Genomic DNA, 24,660 nt, shown 5'->3' with positions numbered 1-24,660 from the left:
TTTCTAGGTTATGACATTATTACTGTAAAATGCAGAAGCAAAATTTGAAAATACAAAGTAAAGAGGCTAACATAGAAAAGTGTCTAACATCTTATTTCTGAATAAGAAAAAATTCCTAACCTTTTCTAACCCCTAAATTTTCTATTTTTTTAGATTTTCTACCTCCTCTGGTTCATAAAAATTGAAAATTTCAAGGAAAGATAAAAATAGATCGGAGGCAGCCAAAATCTCGAATGTTCAAAATCCTGAAAGGGATGAAATTATATGGAGGATAATGTGTAGAATAGTTTCCCAAGACACAGAAAATTTCCCTTTGTCTCCAGCAAACGCGGGTGCAATCGTGGGAGTAGCTATGATACTTTTAAGAATTCGTGATTTTGGCTTTCGGAATTTTTTTATTCAGAATTGTAGATCTTTAATTTTAACTCAAAATATTTAGTAAAAGGCTTCAAAACACTGGGAGCAATATTCGTCAAAAATTGCTTTTTTGACAGGATTTTGACGTTTTCACCTACAGCATTGTACACAATTTCCTTCAAAAACGAAATTTTTGACGAAAATTGCTCCCAATGTGTAGAGGCATTAAATCTTGAAGTATTTTTATACAGTGGACTCTCTAAAATTCGGGCATATGGGATCGAAATGTCAGCCGAATTAAACAGAAATTCGGGCGACACTTTTTGAAATGCAACGATTTTTTATTCATCTGCATACACATATTGAGTTTACACACCCATATATATCGTAAATTGCATGAAAATCCCTTAATAATGCAAAATCACATCAAAAATAAGACAAACCATGCCAAATTTGAGCATATTTGATTCATTTGATAATCATAATCAAACTTGAAAAATGACAACAAACTTTTTCCAAATGTAACCGCTGCCCGAATTAAAAAGTAGCCCGATCTTAAAAGAGCCGAATTAGCGAGAGTCTACTGTATTATTTTTTTTTAAATTTATATTATGACTTTTTAACAATTTTTGTTTAGGTTTTGTTGTGCATAATTTATTTTATACAAGTGCTAATACAATACAAATTTTAAGTGCTCTAATTTCGTTTGAACCTCAATTTCGAGGTTCCTTAAAATTTACCATATCTATCTGACGCGAGTTCTTATAATGTTAATAGGTGTTCCTTTCACCTTATTTAAGTTATTCATTACATGACGATTTCATTGAAAATGCAAATTTTGAGGATCTTTTTTATAGCTCTAAAAGAGGGGTGAGCAAGAACCGTTTGAAACCGAAGAAACGTCAAAATAAGTTTGTCCAGGCAGCGTTTTGACCATTATTCACGTACAATTTTCATTTGACGTTTGTTTGGTTTCAGACGGTTCTTGATCACCTCTGCTCTAAAGTTATTAGGTGAGATTCTTAACAATCTCACCTACTATAATCCTAACAAAATTTCATGTCGTCCGATCGACCTCAAACTTGGCCAAAATGTGTTTCGCCACTTCCTGATCACGAATATATATGTGGCTATTTTACGTTCCCGGCCGGCCGGCTGGCCGGCCGGCCGGCCGCTCTTTGGAGCTTAATAGCTCCTAAACTAAAAAAGATATCGACTTGCGGTTTTCGGCAAAGGTTATATATCGGGTGAAAATTGCAACTTGGTGCATTGACCCCCACCCCCCACCCCTCCTTCCGCCATTTTGAAGACCCCCCTTTTTTGTTTTCTCAATAGCTCCGCCCCTATGGCATCGAGCGGGCTCAAATTTTAGTATGTTATAGCTGGGTTTTAGAGCTTTCCATAAATACCAAACTTAAGGTCCCCCGACACCCCTGACCCGAGCTATAAGGGTCCAAAAAAAATTTCTTAAAATGGCCATAACTCCGGTTCTAATTATCAGAATTTAAAAAGTGAGGGCTTTTTGGAAAGCTCTCGTGAAATGCCACTTCCCCTTCTAACATCGCAAGTTCATAAAACCACCGCTAGGGGCGCTATTATTAAAAAGAAAATTTTTAAATCTTAAAAGTTAAATAACTCAAAAATTCCATTGTGCATCGGGCTGAAAATTTAGTATGTTGTAGCCGTTGATTATACCTATCAAACAAAAAAAACCTTAAGTCGATCTAAAACCCCTGACCCGAGCTATAAGGGGTCAAAGTTCGAACATTGACCGGCCTATATCTCCGGTTCTAACTAACATAGCGACCTAAATTTTACCTTTTTGGTTTCGTCTCAATGAGCACTTTCAGATGGAAGTTCAAAAAGTCACCACAGGTGGCGCTGTGATAGCGTCAAAATTCATCGAAATTCAAAGTCACTTTTCTCAAAAACGGCATTGTGCAAGTTAATGAAATTTTAGTATGTTGTAGTCCAGTCTAGGACGTTTCCAAAATGGTGCGTATGTGCGCTGTGGTTTCAATAGAACCGGAGATATGAGGGGTCAAAGTTCACGAAATTCAAAAAATCATATCTCCGGTTCTATGTGACCGATTTTGGGCTTAAACGAAAGATCTCACCAAATGCTACAACTTTCTAGAATATTTGAACTTTGTGGGACCAACACCAGGGGCGCCACAGTCGAAAAACCAATTTCAATATCACATAACCTCAATTATCTCGACTGTCGCTGAACCGATTTTGATGATTACTTCGACATAATTGTAGAGCACATTTGTCTCTACATTTCGTCCATACATCATTTTCCGATCAGACTACGCTATCACTCCGATTTTTCCGTTTAAGTGTGAAAAAATTGATTTTTCCAATAATAACGCTTTGAAATCACTCAGATGCCAATTTGACTGCCTCTACTCCACCAAGACACTTAAAATAGGGGTTTAAATGGAAAGTCCCTCAAAATACAACAATTCTTTGATATAGTTGAAGTTCAACAAATGACTACTTGAGGCACTCTGGATGAAAAAACGAGTTAAGAAACAAAAAACCTCGCTTATCTTGGCTTCTGAGTTATCGATGAGTTCAAGTTCTATAGAAAAATTATAGATAACATTCTAGTCTACATTTCACCCATGTATCACTTTTCTGCCAGTTCATCCAAATCCTTGATATTTTGGTTTAAATATAAAATTTGTATAATTTCACGAATTTTATTCAAGATAACTGAATGGCGTCTCCCAACTTCAGCTCCAAATCGAATTTGCATGCACTCCGAGTTAGCTCACGTTAAGAATCTCACCTACATAAGCCGGTTAGGATTATCTGTCCCTTTTACAATGTGAGGTTATGTTGTGCATAACCAAACTATCACAAAACCTTTCAGACTAGAGAGATATCGCGACTTGCAATAGAATTGATTATTTTCAATTTGTCAAAGTTTTTTATTTCATAAAAAGTATCTCAGTATGAATTTACAATCTTTACTCGCGAAATTGGAGAAATATACCTATTTATGTAGGGCAAACTGGGGCACCACCAAACACGGAGTAGCACCAAACACTAATTTTTATTTCTAAACTACTTGGACTATCCGACCATTCCTTCAGTGGACAAGCATCCCTATAGGCTTATAAATTCCTATAGGGCTTATCCTCTGAAGTCGAATATCCGATTAAAAAATCGCAGTGTTTGGTGGTACCCCGTGTTTGGTGGTGCCCCAGTTTCCCCTATAGATTTTTTCAGTTCTTAAAAAAATAAATTCAATAGAATTTAGAAAGTATTGTATTTTTTAAATTAAACATATGAATTAAATTGAATAAAGTTGAATAATTTAATATCTAATTTCTCCATTTGAGAGATTAAATTAAGCAATTTTTGGATATCTTTTTTATTTTAAAATGCTTATTCATCAAATTATAAGAGTAAAATTATCGGTTTATTAGGTTATGTTGGATGTGTAACTGAGTTAATTAATAAATAGTATGTCCAGTTTTCTGAGTTTCCATTAGGAACCCTGTATTCCAACTTATAAACAAATTTAGCTAAAAGAGAAACTTGCATAAAAGTGAGGTTACTCAAAATTAACCTAAACGTAATAAGTAATTTGATTAGAGATAAGTTAATCATTTTATGTCGGATACGTAAGTTTTTCAATACTTTCTTTAACTTCAAAATTACTTCAATTTGAAACTTTAATTAAATAATAACTGATGAAAATTAGTCAATTTAAAATGTACTTGGTTCTGTAAATTGTCAGAATGATAGTATGCTTTGTTTGACTGTAAATTCGGTAAATTTATAAACATAGTTTGCAAGTGCAAACGTTACGCATAACTTTAATACGTTGCAACTAGTTGCATGAGATTAAGAAAAGTTACAAGGTCGATGAGGTGAATAAAAGACAATTCATTGAACATTTGAAACACAGAAAAATATTAGTCTTTGCCATTATTTTATCTTCTCCTTTTTGTAATACTGAAAATTCATCCAAATATTTATTATTAAAAAAAGTTTTTTTTTTTAAAAAATATTTCAATGGTTTTTCGTACAAAATACTGTCGGAAATATTTTCGGCAAATTATCCTGAATATATTGCAGAAATATATTAAAGATTATACTATAAATAAATTATGAAATTTAAAGGGAAAGGTGGGGCTATATTGATATACGATTTCTTCGCATATTTCCAAAGGAAACTGAACTTTAACGTTATGTAAGTTAGATAAAAAACAAATTGTGGAATTATGATAAAATAATTGCAATGCCCAATTCTCTCTAGAAATATACAAAAAAAATCGTATATCAATGTAACCTCACTTGCTCCTATTTCTGAATCTCACTAATGAAGATTATGCTATGAAAATCTTGAAATCCCTTTCTAATATGATTTTAAAATGTCAACCAGTTAACTTAGGTGTGTTATTTTATTTTCATTTATTCTCTTTCCAAATCTTTATATACTTTTTTTTCGTAAATTACGGTGTGTGAGTAATATTTACCATAACCTCACTTAGGTACTTAACCTTACTTTAAATTTAAACATAATTTTTTTGCTCTGTAATAAGTCTGAAGACGAGATAACAAAAGAATTTATAGAATTGACCGAATTTATCCGATTCTTATCTTTTGTGTACATATAATCTGCATTCAGATTTAACAATTCTTTGTGTTATGCTAGACAATATTGTCTACGAAAAAATATGTCTTGAGTTTCACCCCTTTGATTGCATGGTAAAATTGAACAATCACATGAACTCATCTGTTTTTGCTTCAGCCTTTCTCAGTTACATTTGCACACGGATTAGTATCACTTATTTGTCATTTTAAAAATTATTCATAATACCAAATAAATAAAAAGAAAATTGAATTAGATACAGCAAAAACTGCTTCAACATTCAACAACCTTTTTAATGCACTTTTGCATTTTTATTATGCTACAAATACTAAAACAGGAGTAAGATTATTCACCAAAACAAAACATAATATTTGCCCGATAGTACAGTTATTTACTATCTTAATAAAATTTTTGCAATGTTTGTTTTTCTGTTTAAATTAAATATTGAACTTAGTTATTTACTTACTCTCTTCCTCTTATGATTTTACACAAATTAGTTACATTTAAATCCGATCGTACTATTAAATTACTATTTTGTTGTCATGAAATTTTTTAAATTACTGTAAAATATTTTGTAAGAATTTGAAGACAGCAGAAGCTTTAAGAAAATGTGTGATGTAATTTTTTTATGGTAAACTGTGTGATTTGTGAGGAAAATCATTGATGAATTTTGTGTAAAATTGCACAGATTTTTGATAAATCGTGTAAAGCCACATAAATGTGTAGTAATACTCAATAATTACACATTTATGTAAATTTGCACGAAGATCATGGTAAAACAGACAATACATTTTTACTGTGTATATTTTATTATAATATTTTACACAATTGTTGTAAGGTTACACAAGTGCTTCAAGAATATATTTGATGTTAATTTCCAAAAATGGTAAACGATGTAATTACAGACAGTAAAGTCAGCAACTGATTACAGAGTTGTGTATATTCAGTTGCATAATTTGCGTAAAATTACACAGAATATAGACAAATAGTGTAAGAATTACATAAATGTGTAGCAATACATAAAAATTACACTTTTATGTGAATTTGTCACAAAGACCATGGTGAAATAATTAACATAATTGTTGTATGGTTACGCAGATACTTCAAAAAATGTTTAATACTTATTTGATGTAATGGTAAATTGTATAATTAAAGGGCAAAATCAGTGAATGATTACACAGTTGTGTACATTTTGTTACACAATTTGTGTAAAATTACAGATTCTAGATAAATAGTGTAAGAATTAAATAAATGTGTAGCAATACACAAAAATTACACATGTATGTTCATTTTTCTACGAAGACCATGGTATAAAATAGACAATATTTTTTTATTGTGTGTATTTTGTGGTATTTATTTATACAATTGTTGTAAGGTAACACAGATGCCTAAAAAATGTCTAATACTAATTAAATCTGACTGCAAAATATGAAATTAGACCGCAAAACCAACAACTGATTACACAGATTTGTACATTTTGTTACACAACATGTGTAAAATTGTACACATTCTGGAAAATTGTGTACGAATTATTTAAATGTGTAGCAATGCACAAGAATTTTACATTTAGCGTGGCGGCATTACTTGTGGCCTCTGTCTTTACTTATGGCTTCCTCGCAAAAACTTTATAATGTCACAAAATTATTTAAAAAAAACCTCAAAATTCAAAATATTTGGTTCATATTTTTTTTTGATTTTCGGAATTATTTTCTGACAAATATTGCGAAGAGGCCATAAGCAAAGACAGACCACAAGTAATGCCATCACCTTATGTAAATTTTCAACGAAGATCTTGGTAAAATAGTCAAAAAATGTGGACTGTATGTATTTTGTGATAATCATTTACATAATTGTAGTAATGTTACACAGATTTTTGAAGAAAATGTCACACGGAAAAATGTAATGTTAATTTGATAATGGTAAACTGTGCAACTTGACAGAAAAATCAGCAACTGATTACACAATTATGTACGTTTTGTGTAAAATCACACAGTTTTAGGCAAAGTGTGTAAAAGTCACATAAATGTATAGCAATACACAAGAATTTCTGACTTCTTACTTAAGTGGCTGCAACGTCCCTTTAAGGCGGGGGTATGCAAGAACCGTTTGAAACTGAATAAACGTCAAAATAAGGTTGTCCAGGTCGTGTTTTGACCATTGATGTACAATTTTCATTTGACGTGTCTTCTGTTTCAGACTGTTCACCTCTGCTTTAAGGGATTAACCGAGTCTCTCGCACTAACCATCTCCAGTCCTGGCGGCTCCCCATCAGCTCCCTCCAGCACTGTCAGTTAAAGGACTTTGTTACACATTTTGTGTGAAATTTACACAGCTTTTAGATAAATTGTGTAGAAATCACAAAATATTTCATTACACAAAAATTGCATATATACTTGTGTAAATTGATATCGGAAATTGTGGCTAATCAGCCAATATTTTTTCTGAGATATCTGTAACTGGATGTAAACGAATTAAGACCATAATTTACACACTATCGATTTCTTCTTCTATATGGTACACTTGGATCAAAATATTATCATATTATTGCTTTCTTTCACTGTGTTTTATGTTTGAAAAATTTTAAATTTTGTCAAAAAGCATTTCTATAAAAAAAACAGTTTTTCGTTTTATTATTATTAATCGTATCGAGATATTTATTACAAGGTAATCATTTTACAATGTCATATACCGTCTCTGTAGGTATACAAAACAGCCTTTTTAACCCCAAGGGGCTTCAAATGGCTTTAAAGGTTTTAAAAGTATTGTTAGTTTAATAAATAAATCAACCATTACAAAAAATTAAAGTTCAAAAATTCTAGTAGCTCAACTAAATAATAGCCTTTTGTATTTGTACTTCAAAGTACAAAACTTTTAATAATTTTATAAATTCATTTGATTAAAGGTTAAAGTTGGTTAACACTGTTGACCAAACTAAAATACTTTCAGAGAGAATTGTAGAAAAAGAACTATTATTGCGTTTAATTAAATAATTTGAGGTTACGTTTGTCCTAACCTTTATTACAGAAAAAATATTTATTTCCTTAATTTCTTGTCTCTGCCTTTCTTATCATTTTCAAATTGTGTGTAATTCAACGTAAACCTAAACAGATTTGGAGTAGATAGAGGATACGGAGCATACTTAATAATTGCATCGAAAGGTAACCAATCTTAGCAAAAAAATAACCTAAAAGACAATAAATTGCCCCTCAATTCAGCCGTATTTCGAGACATTAAAATTTACAATTAGATCCTCACAGGTACAGAATCTCAGAGGATTTACATTGAGATTACCCTTCCTTGCAAGGTTCCTGACAAAAACTCTCCCGAGAGAGCGAGAGAGGTTCACTTCCCCACCGTGTGCGACTGTGTGAGTTTCCCGCGCACCAACACCACCTAACCTCAAAAGTGTGCGAGGAGGGGGAGAGGCATTTATGTAAGTTGTGGAAATATTTAGCAAAACATTTGTGTGTGGCGATTTCAATTGGAATGCGAAAGAGTCGGATACTAAATGCACCGACACCTTTCCGGAGGGCGTGTCCAAAACAGCCACAGCCTTCTGATTCGCCAATAGGGGTAGGCAAGTTAATTTTGAGCCAATAGGGGCACTGGGTTTGGAGACGCATGCTCTGAGAATGGTGCTGTCTCTGTCTGATGGATGGGTGTCAATGGGGTGCGGTCTCGCTCTCATTTGGCGAATCGGACAGGGAGTGCGAAAGAGATGGATGGTGAAATGTGTGAAGTGGCAAGAGAAGAAACGTAATAATATCAATAAAATATAATGCAGAGTGGAAATGGAATTGTGAACCCACCTATTTTATTTGTTGGCTACAATTTCATGTATTGGTGTCTCTCTTTCTTCAATTGCTGTCTCTGTCTGGCTTGTGGATGGGGCCATTGAGCTGTCTCATTCCAACTTGTGGTACATTCTGGGCATTTTCTACACAACCCAGGAGAATGGTATTCTCGTATTGTCTCTATTTCTGTTATACCTCTTGTTTTATTTTCTTTTTTTTTTCTCTGCCTTCTTTTTTTTCTTCTGGGTGTCGTGCCAATGTCTCTCTTTCATCCCAGCAACTGTGCTTTTCTTATTTACACACGCCGTCAGTGTGACTGCAGACTGCGAAGGCTATAATAGAGTAGTATTTACCTGTGTCGGAGGTTTAGGAAAAATTAAAGAAATTCCCCCAAAGTTGCTAGTGAGAGGGGGAAATCATCTTTCTCACTCTACATGAGGAAAACAAACCATTTCCATTGGTTTGCATTGAACATTCGTACTTTGTCACTGGTACAACGCTCTATCTCGTCATAAGTCTGGCATTTGCCGTCGATTGTGAGGAAAAATCCGTTTATTGATATTTTCCGCGGTATCGTGTTAGTTTTTTTTTTGGCGCGGGCGGATCGACATAACCACAAAAGAGACTTTGAGTGCTTCACCCCTTCGTGGCGCTGCTATCGGACAGTTTGTGCGTGACTTCCGGACAGTGTGGGCGGTTAGACCTAAAGCGCGCCTAAAGGTTGTTCTGTGAAAAGTTTTCCACATTTTTTTTTTTTAAATTGTCACAAAGTGAGAAAATTCTGAAAAATTTAGTGAAAGACCAAATAAACTCAGTGCTGTGGAAAACAAAATCTTTAAAGAAAAAAACAGAAATAAAAAAAAACAGAAAAATCCGAAAAAAAGACCGTTAAAAAAATGGCGATGTCGCACGTGGTTTTTCTTTTGGTAGGAGAAAATTGTGCACTGTGGTGGGGAAATGGGGTATCTGTGCGCATTTGAAAAAGCCGTTTGTGTGTGAGAAAAGCACCCCCACAGTGTGAGCAGGAAAATTTCAGTTTTTCCCCCCTCGGGGTTGGGTGAAAAAAGCGAGATAGGGAAAAGAGGAGTATTAGCGCGCTGTCTCTGTCGGAAAAGGCAGTAGCAGTCCTAGGGCTTCTTTATCCGACCAGCCGTCGACCAATACCAATTGGAAGTAGTAAAAGCGCGCAATAGCAATCATATAAAGGATATTTCTGTGACTCCAAAATTGACGCCCCATTCGAATCACAGGGAATATTTTAGTTTTCACCCGAAATTCCGTGTGTGCGCGTGTGTGTGTTGATCCCGGAGGAAAATTTTTCCAGCATCCACCAAGGGTACTTCGACGTCTCTGAGTTCGGAACCGATTGATTTTCCGTGTGGAATGTGAGAGGGAAAATACATTTCTGTCTCATATGAAAAAAAAATATCATCCCTGAACTAAATTTTTTGGTAAGGGTACCCTAAGGGTTCCAATTGCGGTTTGGGGCTGCGATTGCATTTTCCATTTGTTATTTGATCAGTGTGGTGACGCTTTCCCGGAAAGGCATCTCTGATGAAGTGATTGCCCCCCTCTGATCTGACTATAAATTTTGTGACCGTTTTTAATAATTCCCTCCCCAAATAAAAAAAGTGCAAAGTGATTTTCCCGCGCAAAATTGTCGAGAAGTGGAATCAAGTGCCGGAAGGTGGACAGAGTGAGTCTGATTTGTCCAGTCAAATGAGCATGGACTCGGTGATGGACTCATTGTCGACACACAGTGAACACAGTATGTCCTCAACTGCTGAATCCCATCCAGCTGCGTCCGTGAAGACGCCTCAGAGCCCAGGAAATCACCATAGTAGTACATCTGGGCACAATTCATCTGGTAATCCACCAAGTGGCTCAAGTTCGGGCTCCAGTACAGCTCCTCAGATGCACATAAATCGCCGTACACCGACACCACATAGCCCAGGTAGTCGGCAGATGTCAAGTCCAATTGGGGCTGAACGTGGTGCCCCTGGACCACAGATGCTGGGTCTCCCACATCCTCTCAGTCCACCGCAAGTGTCCACACCCAATAGCATGGGTGCCATGGCACCGCGGATGGCCCAGAGCCTACCACATTTGCCCCCACACGGTCTGGGCCTCCTCAATTCCCTTCAGATGATGCATCACAATCCGCTAGAACTCATGGCAGCGGCTCATCACCATGTACCCCCAAGGAGCTACAACAGCCCCCCGCCAATATCCACCTCAGACCCAACTGCCAATGAGTGCAAATTGGTGGACTATCGTGGTCAGAAGGTGGCGGCATTTATCATAGCCGGGGACACAATGCTATGCCTGCCACAGGCTTTTGAATTGTTTCTCAAGCACCTCGTTGGCGGGCTCCATACCGTGTACACCAAACTAAAGCGCCTGGACATTGTGCCATTGGTGTGCAATGTGGAACAAGTACGCATCTTGAGGGGTCTTGGAGCCATTCAGCCCGGCGTCAATCGCTGCAAATTGCTGTCCTGCAAGGATTTCGACGTTCTCTATCGCGACTGCACCACTGCGAGGTACGTGTCCAAATCTCTCATCCAAATGCACTTTTGCCTCACGTTTTATTTCTTGGTGTTTCGATGCATTTTTGATAACAAATAATTTACAATAAGTTTTATTATTCTTTTCTGGGAAACAATTCTATCACCATTTCTCTTCTTGTACGATTTTTCTTTTTATACATTTTTGCAAGATTTTGGTTCTTCTTAGTTCAAATCCGATGTTGAGCTATTCACAATACAAGAATCTTTTAGGTGGAAAGTTTTAAATATTTTATGAACTGAATTTTATGCGCCACCTTGCGGGATGTTTAAGGACTTTAAAAATTTTAAACTAGAATTTTCGAAGTATCGTGTCTTAAAAAGTAAAACGTACCTTATGCCCACCCTAAATCTAAGTTTTTGTATAAATGCACTGAAGACTATTGGCAAGTTTTTTCCTAAAGAGAATTGACTTATCAGTCTGATATATTTCAAAATCGTGCATTAAAAGCTATCTAAAAATACACATATCATAATGTTCGCCAAAATTATACAAGAACTACGAGCAAATTTGTTTAAGTCGCGGTGCAATACCTGCAAAATTTTTACAAGGAAAAGTGAAAAATAGCTTCACTTTTTATTAGGCTTGATGGGCCCCTGTCTGAGGATTAGCCGAGAGACGGCTTAGTGTATTTTTATTCGAAATAAAGATTAAACTACATTTCCATCACTTTCCACTAAGGCATCTCTCGGCTTAAGTCGTAAGTCTGTCAAGGACCTAACTCTCGCGACTTTCTTCTGCAAAAAATATTTCAAGACCTATTTGAAGATTAAAAAATTATTAACAATTCTTACGGCGTTATCACACTTGCATATTGAAATTTTAATGTGATTCACATTAATTGTCGCTTGTGAGCGTCCAAATATGTTATTTGTGTCTTTGAGTCACTTAATATTTGGGGTTTTTCTATTTATTGATAAAGAACTGGACTTGGCCTGCAAAAATAAGTTTAAATTTACCTAAAGCATAAATATTTTTCACATTAAAAAATTAAAGAGAAAATCGCATTAATTTTTCGCATTAATGCTATAAATCAATTTGTATCAAATTTTGCGGGCCAAGTCTACCTTTTTATCAACAAATAGATCAAATTTTGAATATAAAATGATTCAAACACACAAATTACACATTTAGACTCTCACCAGCGACAATTAATGTGAATCATATGAAAATTTTAATGTGCAAGTGTGATAACACAGTTAGTCAGAACAGCGCTGTAGGTTTTTTAAAAGCATTTTTACTGAAATTTAGGGAAAAGTCTGAAGATTATGACCTTTCTAGACAACTTTCTTCTCGTTGGTATATCAGTCAGAGAAATTAACTTCTCAGAAAGTATTAGAAGTTTGTTGGATGGATGTGGATTTCTTTTTGATATCAATGACAATTTTAGGAAGTTTGACGTTTCCAATTTGACAGGAATATTGTGAAATTGAACACGTTTCATAAGAACACTATATTTTTATCTTTAAGATGTAAAAGAAATTTGTTGTCTAATACAGATTAGACTTTAAGAGCTTCATCTTAGAATGGGCAATAAACTACTAATTTTTTGGAAAGGTTATATTAGGTTATGTTAAAGGTTATTCTAAAATCAAATTTGTGCTGCATTAGGTCACGATGTGTTCAGAAATTTTACCATTTCTGTAATAAAGAGATTAAAATCCCAAAATATTAAACAGTCAGATGGAGAGGTTTAAAGTTATGCGTTTTTCGAAATTACTTAACCTAGAAAAAAGTGTAAAAACCTAAATTGTTCATCTGTTAACGAAATTTTATCCTTTAAAAAAGGACCTAATGTTCTCACAAATTTGGAAAAGTTTAAATATTTCTTGTGTTTACCAAAAAACATAACCAAGAAAGTTGGATTTTCAATTTGTAGTTGAGAATGCAATTAACTAGGAATTAACTAGGTTTTCTAGGTTATGTCTTTGTAAACAGAACCTCACTTTTGCGTTTTTTTATTTTTAAAAAACTCTCCATTTTATCAAAGAAGTTACACGAAATCATTTATTTTTCTTCTCATTGTTGAAGCTTACAGAAAGAATTTACTTGGAATTGAAAGTATGGATTTTTTGGGACTAAAAATGGTTTTATAGGTTAGGCTTTTGCCAACAAAACCTCACTTTTCTTAACGAACTTTTCTGTTTTTTTTTTTATTTCTAAAAACATTTTCAAAGTATCAACGAAGTTGTCTAAATTATTTCATTTTGCTTCTCATTTTTAAAGCTTACAGAAAACTCTACTTCTAATTGAAAGTGTAGATGTTTTGGGACAAAAAACGGCTTTCTAGGTTAGATTTTGTAAACAAAACCTCACTTTTCTTAATAAAATTTTTCTGTTTTTTTTTGTAATTTGTAAAAAACTTCTTCAATTTATCAACGAAGTTACACTAAATCATCGTTTACAGAAAAGTTTATTTCTATGTTTCTATGTTAATAAAAATGTAGATTTCTTGGGGCTAAAAACGGTTTTCTAGGTTATGTCTTTGTTAACAAAACCTCTCTCTTCTTAATGAAATCTTCTGGGTTTGAGATTTATCCTCTACCAATCTTACTAAAAACGTTCTGTTCTCTAGTTAGAAACTGAACGGAAGAAATTGTAAATTTTACATAAATTTTATGTTACATTAATTTTTACAAAATGTTTGTCAAGAAGTCACAGGCTTTTTCCTGAACGTTTCAGGAGATTCTTAAGTATTCGTAATAAATAATCGTGTTCAGATATTCTTTTGGGAATCTGTTATAAATTTCGCGACAAAATTGTAATTTTTAGCCCTGTCGATTAATGTTTGTCAAATTCTCCTAGGTTAGTATCATGAAATTTTTGATTCAGAATTGTATTTCCAAACCATTTAGTAAAATATTTCTAAAATAGGTAATAAAATTCTACTCGGACGAAGAGTCTTGAATTTTTCTTACCTAAAATATTCACAGTTACTTTTAGGTTAGGTTTAACATAACCTCACTTTGCAAAATAACCTCTAAAGTGCAAGTTTTTTAAAGGCATTTTTCTTAATAAATGTCAAATATTGTTACTGTTCTGGTGACAAGACTGTCTTACGAACAAGAATGTCTGTTATAAATTTCGTGGCAAAATTAAGATTTTTAGCCCTGTCGATTATTTTTTGGCAAATTTTCTTAGGTTAGAATCAACAAATTTTTGATTTAGAAAAGTAGTTCCAAAGAATTTAGTACAATATTCCTAAAATAGGTAATAAAATTCTACTCGCACGAAGAGTCTTGAATTTTTCTTGCCTAAAATATTCAAAGTTACTTTTAGGTTAGGTTTAGCATAACCTCACTTTGCAAAATAACCTCTAAAGTGCACGTTTTTTTTAAATACATTTTTCTTAATAAATTTTAAATATTGTTACTGCTCTGTTGACAAGAATGTCTTGGGAACAAGAATGTCTGTTATAAGTTTCGTGGAAAAATTAGATTTTTTAGCCCTTCCGATTAATTTTTAGAAAATTTTCCTTAGGTTAGGTTCATAAAATTTTTGATTCAGAAATTATTTCAAAACCGTTCAGTACAATATTCCTAAAATAGGCAATAAAATTCTACTCGGATGAAGAGTTTTGAATTTTTCTTGCCTAAAAAATTCGCAGTTACTTTTAGGTTAGGTTTAACATAACCTCACTTTGCAAAATAACCTCTAAAGTGCGTAATTTCGTAATAAATTTTAATTATTGTTACTACTCTGTTGACAAGAGTGTCTTGGGGGCTTTGGGGACAGAATCACACCTCTGTTTTTCAATAATTTCCTAATTTTCCTGCATTTTTTTCCGGGGGATCAGATACTCTAAATTCCAGGGGGGGCAAAAATGTCGCGGGGGGCTGATGAGCAACATCAAAAGTGAAAATTGGGGCGCGACAATGACAAATATTCCGTGGCATTTAAATGCCGGTGCATGGGCAAAAAGCAATTTTAATTGATTTTGCTCTATCAACAAGGCCTGGGTATTGTTCTTCTCGGGGAAAAGCGTACAATTAATTGAAAATGATTGTTGTGCCGAAAAAGGGGGGGCAAGAGGGGCCCTTTTTTGGCAACATGATACCCAAACCACTGAAAAATTCTCACTGTTTTGTGATTTTTGCACAGGGGTATGGGGGATTTGTGTTGTGGGGGTGGCTAAAATTTCGAAAGGGTGCTTTAACCCCAACACAAAAATTCCAAATAAAACCACCAAATTCGGGGGTCTATGTCAGGTTACAAGTGCATTTGATGTTGGATAACTTTTGCTGTTTTTCTCGACTTTCTTGAACGCATCGACATTCGCCAAATTTGCTTATAACATCGCGATCTTTTGCCGGCGCTAAATGTTCTTGGGATACCGGTGATAAATAAATTCTCGTGTGAGCCTCACAGGTGTTTTCTCATTCTCACAATCAGGAAAATATCAAATACAATAGATGAAATTTATTACTTCAGCACATACTGTATTGATAAGATTCACATTATTCATTTTTCTGATAATTCTACATGACATTTATAGACATTATTCCTACATAAATACCACCTATATCTATTAATTTTATTGCATTGGAGCATGGGGATAGGACTTTATCAAGTTGGATGTGCATTTATAGAAGTTTTCTTGGAATTTTTGTAGATTCTCTGATCATAAACTTTCAATAGCGCTGATAATTACAAAACTATTCAATTAAATATGGATGTGTTGATAATACTAAGTTAACTTAATTCCCCATAAGTTGACTTTTACAAATTATAAAAGTGTGCTTTAGAATAATATTCTTTTAGTATATATTTTTTTATAAGTTTCTATTTATTTTACTCTTCAAATAAAAGGTTATTCGAAAATTAAGGTTATATCGTACATAACCTAAAAATTAAAACTTGAGGGATATTTACCTATAGACTGCTTGTCCAGGTGACATTCTTAACAGTAGTTTAAGCATTAAAAACAAAAACAAAATTAAATAAATTTAATAACATGTTTCCACTAATTTAAAATAAAAGCAAATACTAAGCTTCAAACATAACCTCACTTCTAAGTTTTTAAATTTTAAGAAATGTTTCAAGTTACTAGAATTACAAGCAAAATGCAGTTATTTACTTTTTTTGTTAGATCAGCGATTAATGAATTGAATTCAAGCTTTTTTCAAATATTCTTTTATTTTTTTATTTATTTATTATTTTTTAATTTTTTTTTGAGGTTAAATGTAATAGAATCTTGGATTTTAAAACAGTTCCTCGAATATGTAATAATAGTAATTAAACTTATAATTCAGAAAATTCAAATTAAAAGACATTTCAGTTCCGTAGGCGGAAATAGGGGAAAGCGCGTTACCTTCTGACGACTTAAGCTTTGGAAAATTCAATTTTTTCTCTATGTTCCTTATGGATTTCATAAATAGTTCTTTTCTGAGCAGGATTGAGGCATTGGACTGTTTATTAAAATATAATATTAGAATTATCCAAATTCATTTATAAAACATAGAAAAAAATTATTTGTGCGAAGCATAAATCGTCCGAAGGTAGCGCGCTTTCCCCTAGGGTTACCTCTCTGCGAACACCATATGCTAACCGTTTTCAATTCAGCGGAAAGCATTTGTATTTTCAGCAGAATTTAGCTAAAACTTACAAACGACACTAGCGAGGTAGTACAATTTCCACATAATAGTTAGCATTTTTTTGTTAGAGAATTGCTGACCGGTTAGCATTTTTTTGCTGATCAATTCAGCAAAAATATGCTGAATTCGCTGCTTTTTTCAGCTAAATGTGCTCGCTGGGCTTTGAATTGAGGTATTTTTGAAATTGGATATTTTCTATTTCTTTGATATATTTTTGGATTAATTTTATTCCACGAATATTTGACTATTTTTATCAAGGGGCAAACAACTGACCAAAATTTCAATATTCATAAAATATTCACAATTTTATATGAGAAGAAGAAAATATTCGAATATTTCCCTAAATATTCGCAATATTCACAATATTCAGGAAATATTCGCGATATTCGTGAAAAAATGCTAATATTCGCGATATTCACGTTGGTAGATATTCTAGACTCGCGAGTTGTATCCCCCTTGATTTTTATTCTTTTACAATTTATGATTTCCTTTCTAATAGCTCCTGCACAGCTTTTTGACCAGGAAAATTTCATGTAATCGAAATTCACATCCCTTTCTATCCTAAAAGCTTTCCATATGTCTATCTCACTATTTCAGACTCTTCTTCTTTTGAACGTCATAGCAAATTCAAATAACTTTAGGGGATACTGGGGCAAAAAGTTGCAAATCGAAAATTTCAAAATTTAAGATCTTCGAAGATAAAAAAGATAGCGGCGTAAAATTTTTCTATAGCCGGCTTTGCTGTAAGTTTATCAGAATTCGAACAGGAAATTTAGAAAATAAAAAGTATTGAAATTTTTAGCCCAGTTTTTGAAATATTTTCTTCATAGCAGATATCAAATTATATTTAGTTATATTTCAAAATTGAGATGGATTAGTGATTATGTCTTAAATGATTTGGATTCTTTGAGTACGAAGCCACTATCCGTTTTAGAATTTTCTAAAGATTCTTTCCTCTAGATGTCCGTTTATTAAAAATGACCACTTGGGGTAAAAAGTAATACAGTAGAGTCTTCTAAATTCGAACGTTCAGGGGGTATTTTTGACATATCTCACTTCCCAAATTCGAACGATTTTTTTTTCAAAATTAACGAAATTTATGTGAGATAAAACTGTACTTTGAATCAAATTCCTGTACTTCACATGTCTTAGTGGTAACATATTTCCTTTTCATTTTATACGATCATAATGTATGTAAACATTCAGGAAGAAGCGCATAAATATTATTTTCGTTCATCATTTTTTAACATAACCCCACAATTGACATTTTGAAACGAAATGTCGTTCGAATTTGAGAGATTCAAATTTGAGAGACTCTACTGTATAAGGTATGGGGCAAAAAGTAACAAAAACCTAAGCAATTTCTGATGTTTCATGGCGAAAAGAAACGTCATTGCCATGTGACGCCGCTTGCAATTATTGACAGTGATGGTGATGAAGATCCGAAAAAATTAAATTAATTCGAACAGCCTAATGCATACTCTGAAGGAGAAAATTCTATCGAATTTTACTGAATCTAAGATACTTAGTTTAAAAAGAACACAAAATAATTCTTTTCACTATGTTTTTGTATTATTTTTATTCTGAACTTAAGTGACATTTACTTGGCAACTCTTCGGCAGATTTCGATAAATTCGTCTCGCCCAATTCGCCATTTTTGCCTTTTCAAAATGGTTGAATACTATTTTTTTGCCAAAAATTTGGGAAAATAAGTTGAAAAGCGATTTTCTCGTTCAGATAGAGAAAATGCCGTTTTACAAAGGTGTAGAAAAATAAATTTCCTGTGAAAATATGTTATCTTGGTATTTTTTAATTTACAAGGGGGCCCAGAATAAAGCTAAATAAAATGGGATAATTTTACTAAGGGGAGGTGATATTAGTTCTGAAAAATGCAACTAGTTTTAGTGTAATTTTTTTCCTTGGCTGTATGGACCTGAGAGAGTCCCACAGCCTTACATAAAATAGAAGAAGAAGAAGAATTTTTTTTCCTGTTTTCGTACATATTTCACGAGATAAATGGTCCAATAATGCTCAAAAATCCGTCATTTACTAAATCTAAGAGATACAGTTTTATCGATACTATCGATTCGATAGTATCGAAAGCTTATTATTCGATTTTAACTGGCCATTTTGACACTAATATCCTCAATTTTCTAGGGCTTTATTTAAATAATTTTGCGTAAATTACTTAGGCGTTTTTCTTAAAATTCAAATGAATAGGGCAAAGCTCCGAAGCTTCGCATGATGTAAGTTTCGTACCACTTGATTTTTCTGTGCTTCGTGCTTTATGAATTTGGTCGATAGCGTTTTATATTTATTTTTTTCAAAGCATCATGGGCCAAATTCATTAAAAAAAAACGGAATGAAACCGAGTGGAACTTGTGTCATCCAGAGCTTCCAAAATCTTTTTCCAATGCTGCAATATTGCTGTTGCATCTACTATCTGCTTCATACTTCAATCACAAACATGCACAAAAGTGATGATATTTTTTTGTCTTCAATGGTGTTCCCATCCATTTCAAAATACCTGCTATTTCAGCGTTTGTAAAAGCTTATTCCCCAAATGCCGAGGGTGTAAAAGCTTTTGTTGCAACAAAGGCTTTTAGCGCGCTTTTCCATCATATACATTCATACTCTCACTCAATCATTTCACTTGGTTCTTTTTCTCTGACTCGTGTTATGGATGGCTAAATGGGATGAAAATGGTCATATAGGATCGGACAAAGGAAATGGAAAATAAAATAAACAGAAGAGAAAATCATTTGTGTGGGGTAGCTGTGAAAGCATAAAGTGAAAAGATTTTAAATAGCAAAAAGGGGTGACAAATAATATTTACACCTTCAGCTTCTTTTTTTTTCCTCTGGTTTTGTACGCTCCATGAGAGCTGGAGGAATTATATTGTGTGTGGTGGCAAATGAACTGTGAAAGTCCATGTCAAAGGGTCTTTTGGTTAATTTTTACACATAGAGCCCCACTTTTTTTTCCTTGGGCGCACAAATCACTCTCCCAAAGATACACAGAGTGATATACATATTGTACAAATGTTGCAGGAGGGAACTTAGAGAAGGATTCATCTGCATACATATTAATACGCCACAGGAATTCTCATTTATTCTTTTTCTCACACTCTCCCCCGCATCATTGACTACACAGTTAAAAAAGTTCATCAATAATCTTTGGTTCTTTTTTTGTTGTATCAAGGGTATCACAGCAGTGTAAAACACAAATGTCACGTTTTCAATATAAGTGGAACAAAAAGTTAATAGTTGCAATCAGCGTGTGTTGTTACGTAATTAAAAGAAATGTATAATCCGTTTTGTGTAAAAAATTATTGTGTATTGTTTTTGTGTAAATGATAAACACGAATCATGCAAGATAAAATTGTTATTAATTGATTTTCCTTCATTTCCGTTGTAAATTTACACAAATAATGTAATTTTTGTGTATTCTTTAATTTTTACACATTTTTCCTGAAATCTGTGTAATTTTACACAAAATGTACATAATTGTACAATCAGTTGATAATTTTGCCGTCCGTTTACTCAGTTTATCATCGTGTCAAATCTACATTACACACTTTCTTGAAGTATATTTTTGTGTACCTTTATATACAGTAATTGTGTAAATTATAAATAAAAATATACGAATAAAAAAAGTTGGCTGATTTGCCACGATCTTCGTTGTAAATTTACACAAACAATATAATTTTTGTGTAATCTGTAATTTCTACACATTTTTCCTAAAATCTGTTTAATTTTACATAAAACGTACACAATTGTGCAATCAGTTGATAATTTTGCCGTCTGATTATTCAGTTTATCACCGTATCACATTTACATAACACGCTTTCTTGGAATACATTTTTGTGTAACTTTATAAACAATAATTGTGGATATTATAAATACGAAATATACATAGTAATAAAGCCACATTTTTAATAGAAGTTGCACTAAAAGTTAACAGTATTGCACTTTGTATTGTAAAAGAGAGAACTGCTTAAAATGTGTAATCCGTTTTGTATAAAAATATACTGTGCATTGTTTTTGTGTAATTGATAAACAAAAAATATACAAAGTAAGAAATTATTGGCTGATTTGCCATGACTTTTGTTGTAAATTTACACAGTTATGTAATTTTTATGTAATACTACAATCCTGTGATTTATACACAATTTATCTAAAACCCATGAAATTTTACACAAAATGTACACAATTGTGCAACCAGTTTAAAAATATATACACACTTTCTTGAAGTGCATTTTTGTGTAACTTTGTTAACAAAAATTGTGTAAAGGATAAATACAAAATGTGCACAGAAAAAAGTTATTGGCTGGTTAATATTCATTTTTGTTATGAATATACATGAATGTGTAAAGTAATATTTGTCTACTTCTACACGTTTGTGTAATTTCTAACTGTGTAATAATTTACGAATTTTGCCGTATAATTATGAAGTTTGCTTGAAACAAAATCTATATTACACATTTGTTTAAAGTATATTTTTGTGTAACTTTATATGAACAATTTGTAGTAGTCTACAAAGCATTAACTTTGTAAACTTTCTGTCTGTCTATTTTTTATTTTCTTCACATTTTGTCATATTTCGTATTTGTCACGTTTTACACAAAATGTGTAATAAAATGTGCGCAATTGTGCATCAGTGGCTAATTTTGCCTGTCTGATGAAGTAATTTACCATTAAATAAAATTTAGATTACACATCTTATTACACGTTATTTCATATTTTTCGATTACATAGTTTCTTATACGTGATTGCACATTTTTAGATTACACACTTTAGCATTCATGCAAATATTTGTGTAACTTTACAACAATAATTGTAGTGAAAGAGCAAAGTTACGATTTATCATTCTTATCTATCGTACTGTGCAGTTTATTAGATTCTACCACCAAAGAGGTACTGAAATTTTGAGATTTTCCGAATTTCGGAATTTCGGGAATTTCGGATCCCGTTCTTGAGATCAATATAACACCGAGATTGTTTACGAATGCAATAAACAGCGGGTCCCTGGTATTCGTGGCCCTTGGTTGTGGTCTGACGGTTTTCGGAGTTTGTGAATATTTTCGTAATCCCGGTTTTTGTGTAAATCTACAATGAAAATCGTGTAAAAAATTGTGTAATCCTCAAAGTTCTTTTTTTCTGTACACTGTCAGTTCAGTGGGCGTCAAAAGGATTCCAAATGGCTGGGAAACTCTTTTTAATTTTCGTACCTGCATTGGCATTTCCATCCCCGCAGAATATGGGTCTTTTCTGTGAGTGGAAATGAGAGATGAATTGACTGTCTCATTTTCTCTCAACACACACATCATCCATAACACCAGAGGAATATTTTATATTGTGTTTGCACAGACTTCTGTTTACTCGAATGTTTGTTTATTTTGCTGACCATTGCAAAGCTTTTCCGACAATTAACTGGAAAACACATTTCCCACTTTGCCTCTCAAAAGGATGCCAGGAGGCGTCACCCACAGTTTCTCTCCACAATGCAACTTTTACGCAAATGACTGGCTCCTGTGGGTGGAATGTAGTCTTCTTTTAGTGCTCAAGATACGAATTTAATGTTGATCAGGGGAGTAAGCATGAATTGCACATGATGAGAAAACCATCAGTAGTTTCTTTAGAATTAAGTATCTCAAAAAAAAAATCAGAGAAAAAATCAAGTCTCATTTCTGGTTGCAGTATTTGTATTGGAGAAGAATTCCAAAGAAAGAAACTGAAATTTGTTACAGTGCAGTGTTAAAAATAGTGCACCTTTTGATAAAAAGTGTATTTAATTTGAAATTATAGTGCATCGTGCATAGTTAAAAAAAACCAATTTTGTTCAGTTAAAAATTGATCGTGGTCAGTAAAAAATTATTGCTTGTCAGTAAAACATAAAGTTTGGTCAGTAGAAAAATCGATTTTGCACAGTGAAACAATCAATTTTGTTCAGTTAAAATTGTCGTGGTCAGTAAAAATTTAAAAATGGTCAGTAGAACATAGTTTCGGTTAGAAAAGAAAATCAATTTGGTTCAGTAGAACAATTAATTTTGTTCAGTTAAAAATTGATCGCGGACAGTAAAAAAATTTAACGATGGTCAGTAAAATTAAATTTCGGCCAGTAAAAAATCAATTTTGTCCAGCAAAATACGAATTCTGGTTAGTTGAAAAATTGATTTTGATCAGTAAAAAAATCAATTTTAACCAGTAAAAATTCAATTTTGTCCCGTGGAAAATGAATTTTTTGTTAAGATAGTTTTTGCCAGTAACTAATAAAATTTTGGTCAGTAAAAAATCAATTAAGGTGACTAAAAAAAATTAATTTTGGCTAGTAAAAAGTCAATTTTGTTTAGTAAGATAATCAATTTTGTTCAGATAAAAACATTTGTGGCTATTAAAAAAATTAATGATGGTCAGTAAAACATAAATTTCGGCCAGTAAAAAATCAATAATGTTCAATAAAACAATCAATTTTGTTGAGTAAAAAATAGATTGTGGCCAGTAAAATTTATGATGGTAAGTAGAATATTAATTTAGGTCAGTAAAAAATCAATTTTACTCAGCAAAATATCAATTTTGATAAGATAAAAAATTGATTTCCATCAGTAAAAAATCAATTTTGACCAGTAAAAATTCAATTTTGTCCTATTAAAAATTTGTAAAAAAAATCAATTTTGACCAGTAAAAAATCAATTTTGGTTACTAAAAAGTCAATTACAGTTAGGAAACAATTTAATTTTGGTCAGCATAATTGTCAATATTGGTCAGTTAATAATCAACTTTGGTCAGTAAAGAAAAATCAATTTTCAATTAAGCAAATTTGGGCAGTAAGAATCGATTTTGGTTAATAGAAAAATCATCATTCAAATCGTTGAATAACATGTGTATAATGTTTAATTTAAATTCAATTTACACTAAACGAAAATATTAATCTTTGCGATTGTATTCAAAGTTAGCGACACCAGCGCCAACTAGCCATGAAATATAAAAGCCTCAGTGATCTCAAGGTTTAGTTCTTGTTTTTTTTTATGGCTCCGTTACACCTTTTAGATCAGGAAAATTTCATGAAATCGAAATTCAAATCTCTTTCTTTCTCAGAAGATTTGCATAAGTCTATCTCATTCTTTCGCACTCTTCTTCTTATATTGAACGTCAGAACAAATTCAATTTGGCTCAAATGGAGTGTTAATAAAGTCTAAATCAGAGGCGTGCAGGAACCATTGAAACCGAATAAACGTCAAATGAAACATGTACGTCAATGATCAAAACCGCTACCAGAACAAACTTATTTTGACGTTTATTCGGTTAATTTCGGTTAATTTATTTAAGTTAAGTCGATTAAGTCGGTTAAGTTATTCGGTTAATTTAGACCTCTGGTCTAAATTATTAAAGTTTAGCTAAATGACAACTTTTGTTCAATTTGCATCACTATGTAGTGCACAGTACTGCTTATGTTTCTTCCGAATCATTCCGACATATCGATATGGGATCTTTTGAGAAACAGAAGCGCGGGTGAAAGGCAATAAATTATATCTGAAATCGTGTCTGATGCCTTCCCTTGGCGGCTGCCAACAAAATCACTTTCAGAGATTGATATTTTTGGTTGGTTAATATCTTTTCTATTCATATCATCACACATTTCTTCACCAATTCCACTGTTTTCTCTCACTGCAGACAAACGTTAATTTGCCTCTTTCCAAGGTGGAATGGTACCAGGTAGAAGATATCCGCCTTCC

The 24,660-nt window shown here is 32.9% G+C and overlaps 1 protein-coding gene across 5 annotated transcripts in view; it reads left to right on the top strand.

Moving 5' to 3' along the window:
- Nucleotides 1–8,855: 8,855 nt before the first annotated feature.
- Nucleotides 8,856–24,660, top strand: part of LOC129806032 (dachshund homolog 2) — a 285,935-nt gene continuing 270,130 nt past the window's right edge. For all 5 annotated transcript variants that reach the window (XM_055854339.1, XM_055854342.1, XM_055854341.1 and 2 more), the window contains exon 1: nucleotides 8,856–11,306. In XM_055854339.1, the coding sequence (XP_055710314.1) occupies nucleotides 10,483–11,306 (824 nt within the window). In that variant the 5' untranslated portion in view covers nucleotides 8,856–10,482. The remainder of the gene's footprint in view (nucleotides 11,307–24,660) is intronic.

Source organism: Phlebotomus papatasi, chromosome 3 (assembly GCF_024763615.1).
Source record: "Phlebotomus papatasi isolate M1 chromosome 3, Ppap_2.1, whole genome shotgun sequence".
Classification (NCBI taxonomy): Eukaryota; Metazoa; Arthropoda; class Insecta; order Diptera; family Psychodidae; genus Phlebotomus; species Phlebotomus papatasi.
The sequence above is the reverse complement of the archived record's forward strand: the minus strand, read 5'-3'. Positions and strand labels throughout refer to the sequence as shown.